Genomic DNA, 17,996 nt, shown 5'->3' on the forward strand with positions numbered 1-17,996 from the left:
ACGCTAGAAAATGGGTACTTTTCAGTGACTCACAGGCCGCATTAGGATCACTCTCCAGTACAAACAGGACAGTAATAAGTGATAGTATGACATACGAAACGCTGAAGGAGCTCACTAAAGCAAAGAAGGCGCAACATGAGATCAAATTCCAGTGGATACCTGGCCACTGCAACATTCCTGGAAACACAGCTGCCGATGAAGCAGCACGACAAGCACATCGTAAAGACGTTACTGTTTCTTCACCGATTTCGAAAAATGAATTGCGTAGTATTATAAAGAATACAACTTTCAGAATGAGCAAAACTGCTCGGTTTGATTGACCAAAGTACAAAGAGCTGCGATTTATATCATATCGATCCATTTATTGAATTCAAAATTACGCTGGCATAAGATAGAAGGATGGAAACTCTAATTCACTGATTGAGACTAGGCACCGCATACACAGATTATTTTTTGCACAGAATCGGCAGAGCTGAAACACCCGAATGCGATTGTGGATTTATAGATGAAGACGTCTGTCACCTTCTCATACACTGTCCACATCATGACACGCCGCGACGCCGTCTTAAAAGTGAACTGTTCGCATTGGACCACAGACCATTTAGCATGAAAAAAACTTCTGGGCCCGTGGCCAACTGGAGCTTTACAGTCCCACGCTTTAAAAGCATTAACACATTTTTTTACAAGACAGCGGGATTGCTGACAAGTATTAACAAAGAACAAGCTTGCATTTGTAACACATGTACTTATTATGTACAGTATCATGCGACACCCATCACGTGTGTGTTGTGAAATGAATAACGTGTCGACTATTATGTACATACGAGCGAATGCATCTTTATAAAGATCAGACGTGTGCTTTGTTGTTTTGTTGTTGTGTTTTGTGTTTGTTGTTTCCAGAGACTTCTTACAATGACTTTCAAACATTTACTTACCATTGTGATAAGTGCGTATAAGTGTGTCTTTGCATATCTGTGCCTGAGTTTCCTATTTTCCATGCACTGCTTTGTATGTTTTGCTTCAAGATACGTGTTCAAGTTTCAATCAACGGCTAAGGAGTAGCCGGCGCCATAATGGTGCGCCAACATCTCCTTATATATCATATCAATAAAAAAAAAACTCTGTCTACGTTTACAAAAGCGTGGCCAGCGAAACAGCGTGCCACGGATATCTTTAACTAGGAGCCGATGCAGATGGCAAATCTCATGAGTCTTTGTGGGTTTATGCCTCACCTATTTTATCAAGGAAACACTACCATTTATCGCCCCAAACACAGCAGCCATGCACTTCTTCTTGGAGAAGGTTCACTTGAATTTATTTACGCTCATCAGAATGCTTCCACTGTTTGTATTGCACCTTCAGTTCTGGAGTACATTATAGTAGTGCCAGAGAAATGTCAAAATGGCACCCGTTTATCGTTTCGTTTTAATGACCAGTCAGCATTTTACGAACTGACTGCACGCAGTTTGCAGCACTAGAGCCTCACTCTGTGTCCAACCATGGTATACCATCTGTGCTGTATTGAGCTAACTGTAATATTTTGGGAAATGAATTACTCAGCCCAAAAATTCTGACCCAATGATTTTCCCGAATTATATGATCTATTCAGTCAACAAAATCATTGTTTTACACTTGCTTCATTCCCAGTCAGTTTGCATTGTAAATATTGTACATCATGCTTCTAATTTCCTACATTATTGCAGTGCCTTGCTGTCATGTATTGAAAGTGGTGCTGTACACATTGTTCAATATTCGATGAATTTCAGCTGCACTGCACTGCTCAGCACCCTGAAATTGAATTCTAGCACACACTTCACACTTATCCGAGGCATGCTTACATGGGTGCTTTGCGTCAAGAACTGAAAGCTGTGACCTCATAAGATAGACAGGCACACTAAAGAAATCGTACAACACATATGCATTGCATCATGAAATTTTAATTGCCTTCTATTCAGGGGCCAGTTTGACTTTGAAAAATATAGGCATTGTATTTTATGGGCTGAAATGTATCTCTGGAGTGTCAACATGCCAAAGCAAGCTTCTCAAGTTATACTCATGCTGACTGTATGTTTGTTACGCTCATGAAGCAGTTAATTTTGTAATGATTTGCATGAATTCATGTGGGTAAATCACTGCATAAACATCAGTCTGCAAATATGATGTGCAACTATTGCATAGTTATAAATTAAGAAGCACATGCAGCTGTTGCGGTCAGCAACACAGCAGACAGTATGATATTCAAATGAATATTCATAGCTACCTATGAAGTAATATATGACTTAGTAAGGTAGTTACTGCAACTCTAGTCTTCAGGTACGTGTTACTGGAAAGTACAGACTTCGTAGTATGTTATGTTTATCGAAAAATTCTCAGCGAGTGCTCCTGGAGAGCGAATGATAATTTTACAAGGTTTGAAGAGTAGGCCCTTGCTCAGTCATCGGTCAATATTTAACGTGGAAGTGGAAGAATCACTGAGAATAAAAAATGCACATCTGTGCGTCTACTTAAGCACTTTCTTGAATGCCCATGCATACACGGCTTTATTTCGCATTCACTCGGCAAATAGAAACACTGAAGATGGTGGTAGAGGAGAAGAGGCTACTTATTTAGCATTTCTTGAAGAAAGTTGGGAGGTGCTTGCTCTGTTAGGAGTGCTTACTCTGGATTTTATGGCATTTAGAGCGTCTCTACTGAGTGGTAATATTTTGTGTTTATATATACACTCCCAAGACCCCCCACCCCACCCCTCCAAAAAAAAGAAGTCGCAGAAGGCAGCGATTCAAGAAAGAAAAAGAGCCCTGTAGGATGGCTCTGGCAATTAGAAGCTTGTTTGATTGAGCCTCCTCCAAAAAGAGAAAACTTTTACATTGAAACGAGTGGATTGAGCAACAAATAGAGGCTTTGGAGGAAAGAAATGGCAGACTTCAGAACCCCTCTCAGCCATAGGTCGGCAAACTCCCTCACAAGCCGAGTCACTCTAACTCGGATTGGGCCATAAATGAGAATCTGAATGAGCCATATGTGCAAATACATTTTGTGATTGAGTGAGCTTCACATTTTTTTGGTCGGCCTGTGCTTTCAACACACCTTCGACAATTTAAAGATAGAATTTTTGGTGAGCCTGTAGTTCGCGCTCTCTTCTTTTTCATTCATCTATAGTTAACACTGGCCCATCTGCCCTATGTAGGTATGGCCAAAGCTAAAAGGAACATGTTACTTTACGCCTGTATGGTAATCAACAAAATTTTTGGTGTGTTTACGAAACAAATGTGAGTCCAGCTTCTTGTCCCCTCTCATCGTTTTTCAGCATGACATTATATCTCGTCTATTACCTAGTCTATTGGTGGCCATAATGCATTGATGTTGTATCTATTTATCACTTTCTTTAGCCCCTGAGCTATGTTGTGAATGTAAGGACTACCCACGACACACCCGTTACATGCTACGCTTCTTGATTATGTTCACAGAAGTCCAACATAAATCTCTACCAACAAGCTCAGCTGTCCATCACTCTAAGTTGCGAATTTCTATAATGTAGTGAACATTCTTTTTCATGATTTCTTAATACCTATTATCTGTCACCCTTTAGGTTTCAGTCATATCCTCCAGGTCAGGCACCTTCGGCAGAAACACTGCAGCTGCTTCTAACACCACCACGACCTATATTTCACTTCAGCCATTGCTGCATCACAACCAGTATTACAACTTCTGAGCCGCTACCACAGTCCTTCCCAATGATGCCTCACCTTGACAGGGCTTCACATGCTTCAAGAGGAAGCTGTCAGGCAAGTGTATACTGTTAAGAAATTTAGCTTTCAATAGCATTGATGTTTTCAATGGGCATATTAATTGACAAGTCTGCCAACTTCACGCTTCTTGAACAGGGTTGAAACTACGTGCGTCTGTCAGTGTAGGGAACCAAGTATATGTGGATTTCAAAGTAGCTTATTTTTATTTTATTTTACAATACTGCAGGCCCCTTCTCGGGCCCATGCAGGAATGGGTTGAACTCGAATACACAAAAATGTGAGGAAAATAAATAGGACTTATGTACAAAGCAAGTAAGAGCAAGAAATATGCACATTGTATAGTATACAAGGTGTTCACATAAGTTCTGAATTCTGTTCATAAATTTGACAGAAGAGGAGTTCACAGTATCAGCGGGCAGCATATTCCATTGCTGCAGAACTAAATAATATTTGTAAGGGTTATGTTATTAACTTTGTGTATGAAGGAAGCAGGGTAAGCAAAAGTTAGAAGAAAGTACTTTTTCATTGTTTACTAGATATGAAAGCAGATTCTTTTTCCACAATTTTCGTGTACCGTGTAATCCTGAGCAAGTGCTCCCGCTATGGTCAAGGTGACGAGAATTGGAGGGGGGGGGGGGGGGAGTTCTTGCTCGGTCTTGCATCAAAAATCAAGATTGTGGTGAAAAAGTCGCATGTGCTTCCAACGAAACTGATACACTTTAATAAATATGCATAAATTCACTATGATTCTGCAACCTCGTTGCGCTTCTAAATAAAGGAAGTCAAGGAAACTGCAGAAATGGCAGAAAGGTGGGGGGGGGGGGGAGTGCTTGCTCAGTTGTTCGTGCATTTTTTAAATATCTTGAAAGAGAGAGGATGGAACTTGCTTAGGTGGGGACGCTTGCTTGAGATATTACAGTATTGCCTTCATCCTGCGTATCTTTTTTTAATCAACTGAAAAAAGCAAATAGCCCTTTTACATATGGTATATTTGTAGCTTATTTTCTTTGTAAATTGACGAAAAGCATGAAGTTTAGCATTTTTTAGCGAAAAGAAAAAGCTGTCCAACTAGTGTTGTTTAAGCATTTACCGAAGTCAGACACAATGAAATAGATAAGGTGGCACAGTAAAAAAACTAGGTCAGCACAGAAAAAAAATGTGCAATTTTCATTGCATAAGTAGAACTCCATCTTCCCGAAATGGCATTTTTTGTTATGTCAGTATGATAATTTTAAAATGGCAAAAGATGTCATGCTGATTGTTTGTGCACATACTCAAGCACCACATGGTGGTGTACTGAACTGAACTTTATCCTTTAGAATAACTTTCATTTGATCTAAAAGAAAGTGTGCAAAATGTCCAAAATCATGTACAGGAGCAAAAAAATGCAATTTTTTAAATAAAATAAACCATACTTTGGTGCGGTCAATAGAACGCAAGGCTCTGAACAAATTAGTATAAACTTCTGGTTGCTATCATTATTACATGCTCGAAAATGATTACAATAGGGTAAAAAATACGTTGAAGCCTGGGACTTGCCGGTCTTCTCTAATCGACACGGTGCTCTGAAATAAGGCAGTGTTTACATACACCCGCAGAGCTGTCTTATTCAATAATGGCAAAGAAGATACATAGTGCAGAAAAGTTATTGTCGCTACCCCTTAATTGGAGGCAGTAACCGGGTAGACTCTAATGGCTGACTTAACTACCCCCAAAATGCACTGCTAAAGCTTGAACAGTTTAACATTAGGTCCTTCTAGCAGGGCTGCAGCAGCTGTGCCAATCGCGCCAATTTGATACAATTCCCGATTGTTGCACCGAGATTCGCCAAACCCGTGAAATTGTTAAAATTGCGCCAAAATGCCCAGCCAGCCTCAATTTTCTTTTCAGGTGTTTTAATTGCGGTGAGCAATGCAGGCCATGTCGGCCACCTGCAGCTTTGCGCCATCACTCAAAGCACGCAGATCCGAAGTAAAGTGCCTAGAATATACCTAAAATAATCTAGCCACCCACCCTATGCTCGTGAGACGTGATCGACCAGATAAAGTAACAACGCTGCATGTCTATCGGTCCACTGACCACAACAGATACGTATCGGCGGGATGGCAGAACTTTAAAACAAAAATGTGTTGCAGCAACCCTTCGCGGAAAATGTAAGTTCTCTTGCCAGAAACGCGGCTATGGCTTATTAAGGCTCGAACAAGATCGACGTGCTGCAAATGCCGGCGCTGATTACCTTAGCAGTGGCAAATAACAAATTTTGGCTGGAAGCTGCGTCCTTGCCACGGTCTTGGCGATAGATATCTAGTACCGTCGCCGGGGCAAAGGGCGTGCGCCGTTGTTACTTTATCTGGTCAAACTCGTCTTGCAAGGTAGCCGAAGCGGTACATAGCCCCATGCTGAAAAGGTTGGGTGGGAGGGGGGTGGTGAGCGGTTTGAAAATTTGTTGACTTTGGTTCTAAAGCTGCTTGAGTCACCTTTGCCGCACTAGACCGGTGCCCGCGAAAAAGCCTGTCGAGATTTACAAGGGGCTGTTCGCGATACTGGGACACTTCACATTTTGCTCAGTTACTCATGCGTTTGTATACCATTATATTCTGAGTACCAGTATAATTACTGACGTATAAATAAGCTACTGTCAATCATTTGAAGCAGTGTGTGACATTTATGCTTCTCTACAGAAATAAACTAAATTGTGCGCCAATTTTGTTTTTCACCACCTCTACTTCTCGTTTTTACGAATCTTCCAAATTTCAAGCTCCCAATATCGGCAGACTGATATCGAAATTCTCAGAGTTTGTCAATTGATTTAACAGGTGCAGTAAACGCTCATATGAACTTTATCATTGGTTCCTTAGCAAGGTGGTTCAAAATACTACCTTCATTGAAATAGTAGTAAATAGTATGCTCACACTACATAATTTAGGTTATGTTGAATTGTTTATACATGTTTTTTCTCTAAATGTAAGCCGCCTTTATTATAGTGCTCCAAATTCACTATGTCATGATAAAAATGCATGTTCTTTCTTTCCATAACCAGCTCCGAACTTGGAATTTAGTGCTCCAAAAGTAACATTTTGCTGCTCCGAAAATTGCTCCAAATGGTATTTCAGCTGTTGCACCCCTGTTTTAGCACGCCAGCAAATGCTGGTTGGGGTCCAAAGATAAAGTCTGAGCTCAGAGTTTTGTTACAAGCATGAAGCAATGAAGGAAATAGGAGCAAATGAGAATGCTATACAAAGATTAGCACTTAACTCTTCAGATTCCATTTCACAAAACGAAATACTGGTTAAAGTCAATGTCAGTGCTGCTGACAGTGAGTGGGTTTTTGTGCTGCAGATAGTCTCAACGAATTAAAAGTGCTGAGAGCACACCACGTAAACAAGCCGTGTAGTGATATTTATCCAAATAGCACGCACCAGCACTCGTAACTGCGCCCTTATGTTCAATAGTAGCATCTGTTGAAAGTGTCCATATAATTGCCATTGCAATATTTTATTCTAAATGAATGGCTAGTTAAATCACTGGCCAACTCAAGTGGGTTTAACAATGATGGTGAGACAATCAAGTATTGCTCATCACAAGCATGAAACTCAGGCACTCCAGAATATTCAATCCTTCAAGCAATGATTTTATCACCAGCCCGACTAGTCCCTCCATGTAGACTGCAGTATTGACCAGGAGCTCCCCTGCTGCAGTCAGTGAATACTTGTTACTCCTCAGTGTCACTGTGTGAGACTCTCTTTCAAAACACCTCCTCAGTGACTGCACAGCATCATCTATAAAATCTTCATCATAGACTGACTGACTGATGCCCTAATAAGGTGCTATTAGGAGCTGTTTCGTATGCAAAACATCACGCTGCATTGTTTCAAATTTTTTCTGGTCAGTGTTTTTCTCGGCAGCAATGTAAGATGATCGATGGTACTACTTAATAATGTAACACTTCTCTGGACAACCGAAGAACTCTTCTATATCATAACACGTTGCCTTACCAGCTGAACCACTTCTGCATTTACTCTGTCTCTGCGTGCTTATATTGAGCAGCACCCTGCATAGGTTAAAAGGAAATCTGCGAATCATTTTGATTCACTCATGAAATATATTTTTTCCTTAGGCCTTACTAGTAGACTAAGACTAGCGGCTCATTGCAAGTCTGACAAGTCTGGTGAGTCGACTTTCGAGTTCGTTGAAATATGATTTTTTCTCCACATGGTTTCAATGCTCCTTAACAGCAATGTGTTGCATAATTGGTGCTCCAGTTGATTATCTTTTCCACACATGGTTTCAATGCTCCTTAACAGCAATGTGTTGCATAATTGGTGCTCCAGTTACAACCTTTCAATTTCAGACCTTTATATAGTGACTGCAACCAAGTAAGGTAATCTCTATTTAAAGAGATGGCGCCTCAGATATTTTATGAGAATGTCCCGGGAAGAAATTCACAGGAGGGCATGTCAAGGAACCTCGACTCCCACCCCCCCCTTCCTTGTAGTTCTGGCCTCTCAGCTATAAATATTAAGTTGGTGCACAAATGCTTGTGTAAGCTATGAAAACTGAGAGCTCAAGGCGCAATTCTATGTGGAGGGAGGCCGCTACACTGCCACGAGACACTGCAAGGTGCCAGCTGGAGCACCTATTATGCAATATATTGCTTTTATGGAGCACTGAAACTATAGGTGAAAAAGATAATCATATTTTAACGGACTCGTAAGTTGACTCGCCAGACTTGGTCATTGGTCACTAACAGCACTAAAACCCTTCACTCTTGGGAGCACTCACATTTGCTTTAACCAGCGTTTTGTTTTGTAGAGTTAAGTGAGATTGAATCCAAAAGAGGTAACTGCTAATCTCGATTCTCAATTGCTATTATTCTTGAACAAGAGTGCCAATAGTTGCCATTCGCACCCTGGTTCGAGCAATATTTACATGACTCATCCATGCATAGCAAAACAAAAAAAAGCCTTGAAATGAATAAGTTTCTTGCATGCTTTTGTCATAGCACTGTAGCGGCTTCTACATGACATTGTGTCCTGAGTTCTCATTTTTTGGGGGGGCTTTTGCACCAGCATTTGGTGGAAAGCATGCTGGCTATTGTGCGGTGCCTTCTTTCAGAGGAGGGTGCAGGAGCATGCATGCTTCAGCGAAACAGCTGTTGATAGCTCGTGTAGCTGCAAAGGGCTCATTAGGGGCTGTGCTTGGGGGCTTCTTTTTTAATGCTGTTTAAGTGCTCATTTATTTATTTATTTATTTATTTATTTCACAATACTGCAGGCCAGCATGGCCCAGGCAGGAGTGGAATTACAGAAAAAAAAGAATACAGAAATCAGTGATAACAACACTGGCAGCGCAAGCAATATATCACAACACTCGTAGCATAACAGTTTAACAGTAATATGACAGCAATATAAAAGTTTATAACGCAGCATAACAGCAATATAACAGTTACAATGATTCAATGTTCAATACAACACAAATATTGCTCAAGGACTTCGTCAAAATCGTCTGCCTCGCAAACGAACTTAGGTAGACTGTTCCAATCCGAGACAGTGCGGGGGAAAAAACTCTGTTTGAATGCCTCTGTTTTGGCAAAAATGTGTTGTAGGGTGTGTTTGTGAGCGTTGGGCGTAGTTCTCGCTGTAGTGGTCTTTAAATATGAAGGTGCAGACATACCAAGTTTTCCGTTAAAAATATTGCGCAAGAATTTAAGTCGACTGATTTTTCTGCGGACAGCCAAGGTGGGGATGTTATTAGCATTCATGAGTTGAGTTGGTGAATCTAGTCTTTTGTACTTATTGAATATAAATCTGATGGCTTTCTTTTGTAGCGCTTCTAAGCTCTGTATGTCTTTTTTCGTGTACGGATCCCATACAACGGACGCATACTCCAATTTAGGTCTGATAATTGCATTATACGCTTGAAGTTTAACATTCACAGTTGCCTTTGCAAGCTTCCTTTTCAAAAAGCACAGCTTCCGAAAAGCTGAAGTGCATATTGACGAAATGTGTGCTCGCCACGTCATATCACTTGAAAGAGTGATCCCTAAATACTTATACTGCGTTACCGATTGAATGGGTGAGCCATGAATATTGTAGGTAAACACACTAGGATTTGTTTTCCGCGTTATATTTATGAGCACTGTTTTATCAACGTTTAATTCCATGTCCCATGCTGCGCACCAGCATTCAATGTTGCGAAGAGCTTGCTGTAATAGGTTATGGTCGTCAGAGCAGGTTATTTCTTTAAACACAACACAATCATCCGCGAAAAGCTTAATAGACACTGTGTCAGGGATTGCTTGCACTAAATCATTTACATATATAAGGAATAATAGTGGCCCCAACACACTTCCCTGTGGCACACCAGAAGTGACATTGAGCATCCCAGATACACTAGATTTAATTTCGACGAACTGTTTTCTATTAGTTAAATAAGATTCAACCCACTTAATAAGATAAAGCGGCAATCCTATGTTACGTAATTTCAGAAGTAATTTACTATGCGGAACCTTATCAAACGCTTTAGAAAAATCGAGTAGAAGTATATCAGTTTGCCCTGATCGATCTAAAACTGCCATAAAATCATGGATAGTTATAACCAATTGCGTTGTTGTGGACAATCCCTTCCGAAATCCATGTTGGCAAGGGGACAAGATGTTATTATCCGCTAAGAAGCACTGAATATTTTGAGCCACTATGTGTTCTAGTAACTTGCAACTTACTGAAGTTAAGGAAACCGGTCTGTAATTAGAAACAATTGATTTATCTCCCTTCTTATGGATGGGCACAACACGCGCAATCTTCCAGTCACCCGGAACTTCACCACTACGCAATGATTTATTAAATACCTCTGTCAAGAAATCAGTTATCTGTGTAGAATAGCGCTTTAAAAATGTATTTGGGATTTGGTCTGGTCCTATACTTTTTTTGGTGCTCAGTTTTCTTAGTAAAATCAAAACACCCTCCCTTGTGACAGTGGGAATGTTCACCTCGTTAACAATAGCTGGCAGAGGTACATAAGCATTGGAAAAAGTGAAGACGCTGTGAAAATATTCATTGAATGCCTGCGATATTAAGAAGCCGTCAGTTTCGTATTTGCCGTCCAGTTTAATTCTATTCACTGTTTCATTGGTTTGAGCCAGAAATCTCCAGAATTTAGCAGGATCTTCTTTAATGAATGAAGGGAGAGTGACTTGATAGTAATGTGTCCTAGCATCATTTACTTTGGTCGCCAAATTTCTTTTCAAAACCTCAAATTTTTCGGGTGCTACGTTTTTACGCTTTCTAAGTCGCTTGATTCTGCGTTTAATGTGGATAATCTCCCGAGATATCCATGGATGTTTACGGTTCTGGCGTACCTTCCGGAAGGGGACAAACTGCTGAATGGAGAACCAGACCGCACTTTTAAATCGCATCCACAATGCATGGACATCATCGTGCATGCTGTAGCTTAGTACACTGTCTAAGTAATCTGTGATTGCTGTATCATCAGCGCGATCAAAATCTTTGACATCCACTGAATTTGTACTCGAACGCACTACAGAGCATCGATAAGGCCAAGAGAAAAACAACAAACTGTGGTCTGACACTCCTTTTTCAACTGTGATAACACCATTTAAAAAGATATCGCTGACAAAGAATAAGTCCAAGACAGCACTGTTGCGCGTAGGCTCACAGACAATTTGGTCAAGGTTCAGAGCTAACATTGCGTCTAAAACAACATCACTCGATTTATATTGCCCGTAAGCTAAGTTCTTCCATTTGATAGCTGGAAGGTTGAAGTCACCTGTAATCATGATGTGACGTGTACGGTTTAAAAGGAGATGGTCGTAAAGCTGTTCGAGAAAAGAATCTGAGACTTCCGGGGCTTTATAAACAACACAAAGCATAAAGGTTAAACCATTTACAGTGACGTTGAGGAACAGGCTTTCGTGATCGGCAATCTGATTGATCAAACATACATCAATACCAAGTTTACAAATAACCGCAACTCCTCCGCCACGTGTGCCTCGATCACGCCTGTTTATCTGATAGCCGGGAGGAATAATTTCGTCATCTCGTACACCATCATGCAACCAAGTCTCAGTGATAACAACCACATGAGGGTCGTACGTCAAAAGCAATAGTTCTAATTTATCCGCTTTGTTCACAATGCTTCTTGCGTTGAAAGAGAGCATACGAAGGTTCTTAAATGCAGACAGTGAAAGCTACGCTGTTTGCGTAGGATCTTTGCCAGATCGAACAATGACACGCGTGTTCGAAACATCATCCCATACGTAGAACTGTGAATCAACACGCAATTTATCCTTCACCAGCGCAATCCTCTTGCCTTGCTCTCTCTCGACTTTGGCGCTTTGCCATAGCAGTTTTCGTTTTCTTAGCGTGTCAGCAGAAAAGTCATTTTGCACGGAAATTTGTGTTCCCTTCAGCTTTTTGCAGTTCCGCAGCACTTCCTGTTTTTCCGTATAATTTTGAAAAAACAGAATTACAGGTCGCTTTCCAGCACGTTTTCCCAAACGGTGTATTCTAGCAACAGACAAGCACTTTACGCCGAGCCTATCCTCGAACACCTCTTTTATTACTTTCTGCCGTAGAACATCCTCCGTTTCATTCGCTCGCTCCTCTATGCCAAACACAACAAGGTTCGACATCCGACTCCGGTCTTCCAGATCTGTAAGCTTTTCCTGCTGCAGCATGAGTGTTTGCTGAATTTTTTCAACCGAATTGTTGAGAGTTTCAAAACTGTCCACTTTCCGGGCTATTTCTCTTACATTTGCTTCTAATTTGGTCATTCGGGTCGAGAAAGAGCTAACACTTTTCTCGGCAACTTCCAACCGCTGTTTAAGCTCTGCTAAATCTTCCCTAATAGCCTGCTGGCCCTGTATCAGTGTCTGGAGCATTTCAGTATTGGTAGGACCTGGATTCAATTCCACATCACCACAGAGTAGCAGTTTGCACACATGGTAGCACTCGTACGCCAAAGCAATCAAAGTCCGTGGGCACGGCACGACAACAACACCTCTTTCATCACTACAGTATGAACCAACACAACTAACCTGGAACAAGAATGCGGGACGCATGGTTAATGGTCCGCTTCTCGAGTTTTCGCCGTGCCCACCGAAGAATCCGATTTGAAGCTGTTCTTTTATATGCGTTGAACTGGCCGATGTCACGCATGCGCTGCCGATATCCTGTCCAAGATACGAGGTCCAGTTGATGGCAAATTCCGTGAAGTTGTCGCCTGTTCCATAAGCATGCGAAGCGCAGGTGCGATTCGGCGGTGTCCAAGAAGCAGCGACAATTGGCAGCAAAGCCATCTGGAACAAGAATGCGGGACGCATGGTTAATGGTCCGCTTCTCGAGTTTTCGCCGTGCCCACCGAAGAATCCGATTTGAAGCTGTTCTTTTATATGCGTTGAACTGGCCGATGTCACGCATGCGCTGCCGATATCCTGTCCAAGATACGAGGTCCAGTTGATGGCAAATTCCGTGAAGTTGTCGCCTGTTCCATAAGCATGCGAAGCGCAGGTGCGATTCGGCGGTGTCCAAGAAGCAGCGACAATTGGCAGCAAAGCCATCTGGAACAAGAATGCGGGACGCATGGTTAATGGTCCGCTTCTCGAGTTTTCGCCGTGCCCATTTGTGTCAGCTGTGGTTGCATGCTTGTGTGGAATCACCTTATTTTATGGCTGACTTAACTATCCAATTTTTTTGCTTTTCGGGGGGCAGCACTCAGTGGGGGGACTGCCGCTTACAGTTCTGGCCTTGAGAAATAACAAAGTGGGCAGCTTTGCTTTCTTTTTTGAAAATTTTGTTTGCTGTTGATGCATTATTACTCATCTCTACCAGTCCCACGACATTCCTCATACAGCCTCAATATGCCATTTACACTCCTGCAGCTTGCACTTATCTTTTTTATATTTATGTACTGTATTTGCTCACATAATATTTGCATTTTCTTCATTTTTGGATAATTTACTGATATAAAAGTGTGGTTTGTACAGTGGGTAAAGTTTTGGAACAGGTCGACTAAATTTAAAACTGGAGGCTGGAATTGTAATGACTACGTTGTGCCATAACAAAACCATATCAGGTTGAAGAGTTCCTACCTTCATGTTACAGGCACATGTTCGCATTGCCTTGTAATGAAGAAGCCCTGAAAAGCCTTTCCAAGTAATCATCAAATGTCTTCATTAGAGAAACTTTATCATCATCATCATCAGCCTGACTACGTCCACTGCAGGACAAAGGCCTCTCCCATGTTCCGCCAGTTAACCCGGTCCTGTGCTTGCTGCTGCCAATTTATACCCGCAAACTTCTTAATCTCATCTGGCAACCTAACCTTCTGTCACCCCCTAACCTGCTTCCCTTCTCTGGGAATCCAGTTAGTTACTCTTAACGACCAGCAGTTATCTTGTCTACGCGCTACATGCCCGGCCCATGTCCATTTCTTCTTCTTGATTTCAGCTATGATATCCTTAACCCCCATTTGTTCCCTAATCCACTCTGCTCTCTTCTTGTCTCTTAAAGTTACACCTACCATTTTTCTTTCTATTGCTCGCTGCGTCGTCCTCAATTTAAGCTGAACCCTCTTTGTAAGTCTCCAGGTTTCTGCTCCGTAGCTAAGTACCGGCAAGATACAGCTGTTATATACCTTCCTCTTAAGGGATAGTGGCAATCTACCTGTCATAATTTGAGAGTGCTTGCCAAATGTGCTCCACCCCATTCTTATTCTTCTAGTTACTTCAATCTCATGGTTCGGCTCCGCGGTTATTACCTGCCCTAAGTAGACATAGTTTTTTACAACTTGAAGTGCACTATTACCTATCTCGAAGCGCTGCTCTTTTCCGAGGTTGTTGTACATTACTTTCGTTTTCTGCAAATTCATTTTAAGACGTACCTTTCTGCTCTCTTTGTCTAACTCCGTAATCATGAGTTGCAATTCGTCCCCTGAGTTACTCAGCAATGCAATGTCATCGGCGAAGCGCAGGTTACTAAGGTACTCTCCAATAACTCATATCCCTAACTGTTCCCATTCCAGGCTTCTGAAAACCTCCTGTAAGCACACGGTAAATAGCATTGGGGCGATTGTGTCCCCCTGCCTTACACCCTTCTTGACTGGTATTCTGTTGCTTTCTTTATGAAGCACTATGATAGCAGTTGATCCCCTCTAGATTTCTTCCAGAATGTTTATATATACTTCATCGATGCCTTGATTCTGCAGTGCCTGCATGACGGCTGATATTTCTACTGAATCAAGCGCCTTCTCGTAATCTATAAAGGCTATGTATAGTGGTTGGTTATATTCTGAGCATTTCTCTGTTACCCGATTGATAGTATGAATGTGGTCGATTGTTGAGTAGCCTGTTCGAAATCCTGCTTGTCCTTTGGTTTATTGAATTATAATGTTTTTACTCTGTTAGCAATTACTTTTGTAGATAGCTTGTATACTACAGAGAGCAAGCTAATCGGCCTGTAATTCTTCAAGTCCTTGTCATCTCCTTTCTTATGTATTAAGATGATGTTAGCGTTCTTCCAAGACTCTGGTACTCTTCCCGTCAGGAGACACCTCGTAAACAGGGTGGCTAGTTTTTCTAACACAATCTGTCCTCCATCTTTTAGCAGATCTGATGTTACCTGATCCTCACCAGCAGCTTTGCCTCTTTGCATGCTCTCCAAAGCTTTTCTGACTTCTTCTATCATTACTGGTGGGGTGTCATCTGGGTTACTGCTAGTTCTTATAGTATTAAAGTCGTGGTTGTCCCAGCTAGTGTACAGATCTCTCTAAAACTCTTCTGCTATTTTAACTATCCTATCCATATTGGTAGTTATTTTGCCTTCTTTGTCCCTTAGTGCATACGTCCGATTTTTAGAGAAACTTCATTCATCCTAAATCGACTGTTGCCAAAAATTTTGCAATCTGCGAAGTACTAGCGAAGCTACAGGAATTTGTCACATACGTTACGTGCTTTCTTTCACCTTTTGTTCGAGTGAGCTCACTCAAAGCCACGCAGGAGGGGATGACTGTGGGACAAGAAGCTATGCCTATTTATCAACGTGCATCCTGAACTTCAGCTCTTTTATTCCCCCCCCCCTTTTTTTCTTCAAACATGGGGCTTCTTCTCAGTGTAATCACGAACAGGTGCACGGGCATGTGGCAGCCTCCAGTTGCGGTTGTACACATTGCACTTGAAGCGCAGTCAGTTGAATTTGGAGCCTTATTTATTCAGGGGAAACAGTGTTTTTCAGGTGACTGATAATAAATTATGAATAACAGGCTGCATGTTGCCCTATTATGTCTGTCTCACATGCTCTCAGGTGCCTCGACTGCCCTCGGCAGCATTTTCTGACCATGCTCGAAAAGGGTTGCTAGGCCACTTAAATTGCTTCATGGAGAGTGTTGTGTATACTATACTGAATTTGTGAAAGAAATGCCCATTTTAGCATGCCTAATTCCTGTATATCTGCCATCTGCTACACTTTACAAGAACAATTTGAGAACGATTTAAGTGATGACACTAGATGATCGAGGCCCTTAAATTGCTGGACATTAAATTTTACTGTCAAGGCACTGGAAGAACAGGAGGAAAAGGTCGCTGCGGTGCAAGTGTGCCACTAATTGGCTATGCTTTATATGGTTTTGCCTGCTTCAACATCATCAAAGTGCTTGAAGAACAAGAACAATAATTCTCTGTGGCACGAGTGTGCGATAAAATGCTCAACTATTTCTGGTTTTCCCACTTCTCTTAAACTTTATTGTTATAGTATGTGTGCCAAAGTGAATTCTATTATTGAAGTGTGTGTGCAAATTGAATATTTTTCTGAAATTTCTCGAATACTTCTAGCATTTTTTTCAAATACTTCATGTGAAATTCTAGAAAAAAGTTGGAGAGGCTTCCAAAGTTTATTCTTATGAGATAAAAGTCTTCCTTTTGGCAAAATTGACGTGTTGGTAGGGTAGCATTTTGTAGTTGCCTTATAAAGAATAAGGCAATGCACAATTGGATTTATATATGCACGAATGTGTTTATATGCACGATTTCACGCAGCCAAAGAGTTGATCAAATTTCTGGTCAAAAACCACTATAAATAAGCCCTTGTCTCTGCCACACCTATCATCTCCTTGTTAGAATCAGCCTTTTCTATAGTCAGTACATTTGCGACCGTAGCAGAGCCAGAAAGGCAGCTTTCACGCAATACGAGTGTGATGAGGTGAAACATATTAAAAATTTGGAGGGTCCCTTTCAGTCAGACATTGACCCTATTTTTTGTCTCTGGTAAGTTATAATAGTTCAAATAGCAAAATTTGCCGTACGAATTGAACCGAATAGCAAATATCATTCAAAAGACATCCAAAAATATAAATATTTGCGTACCCCTACTTATTATTTACTTCACATTTTTACCCCATTTTTTGTTCTCAGTAGAAAAGACATGTGCCCTTCTAAATGCTGTGCTAAGGCCACAGATCACAACTCATGCTTGTGCATAGAGCTCCACGCATATTCTTCTGTGAGACCTTCTATTTACCTGTTTGAATTCAAAATTGTGGAACCTCTTGATCAATTTTCTCTATTGAAACTTTTTTGAAGTAGTTATGTTAGTAAGTTTTAGGTGTTAAAGCAACAATTTGAGAGTGAGTGTAACGATGTTAACTCCCACACACAAGAAAAAAGGATCACAGAGACATTTTTCCCCTGAAGGTTCATTTGAGAGGCAGAAGGAGCAGTGGGCTTGGCTGCGATCGTAATGCAAGGAGGCCACAAAGCTCCTGTGGAGTGTCCTTCAGCTTCAGAACAAGAGCCTCATAGTAGCCCCGCGTTGGAGTATTTGTACATCAAGAGGACAAACAAGTGCCCCTGAACGGGGCCCTGACAGCGAGAAATTTGGAGGTTATGGCTCGTGATTATTGCTTGAAGAGTTACTGACGCAAATTTTTGTCTTGCAATATTAACATTGTTGATTGATTTGTGGGGTTTAACGTCCCAAAACCACGATATGATTATGAGAGACGCCGTAGTGGAGGACTCCGGAAATTTTGACCACCCGGGGTTCTTTAACGTGCATCCAAATCTGAGCACACGGGCCTACAACATTTCCGCCTCCATCGGAAATGCAGCCGCCGCAGCCGGGATTCGAACCCGCACCATGCGGGTCAGCAGCCGAGTACCTTAGCCACTAGACCACCGCGGCGGGGCAATATTATTAACATTGTTGACAGCCTATTAGTCACAATGTGGTGGATTGC

General features: G+C 41.5%; 1 protein-coding gene across 6 annotated transcripts in view; it reads right to left on the reverse strand.

Annotated features, from left to right (window-relative positions):
• The window catches only part of LOC119185884 (uncharacterized), a 188,195-nt gene that overhangs the window by 56,123 nt on the left and 114,076 nt on the right, over nt 1-17,996 (reverse strand). For 3 of the 6 annotated variants that reach the window (XM_075890230.1, XM_075890229.1, XM_075890228.1), the window contains one exon: nt 12,805-13,326. The exons of 2 other annotated variants lie outside the window; for them this stretch is intronic. In XM_075890230.1, coding sequence (XP_075746345.1) covers nt 12,805-13,326 — 522 coding nt within the window. Of the gene's footprint in view, nt 1-12,804; nt 13,327-17,996 lie in introns of those variants that run through there. One more of the 6 variants, XR_012894374.1, reaches the window with a different exon arrangement.

This window comes from Rhipicephalus microplus, chromosome 3 (assembly GCF_043290135.1).
Source record: "Rhipicephalus microplus isolate Deutch F79 chromosome 3, USDA_Rmic, whole genome shotgun sequence".
Taxonomy (NCBI): domain Eukaryota; kingdom Metazoa; phylum Arthropoda; class Arachnida; order Ixodida; family Ixodidae; genus Rhipicephalus; species Rhipicephalus microplus.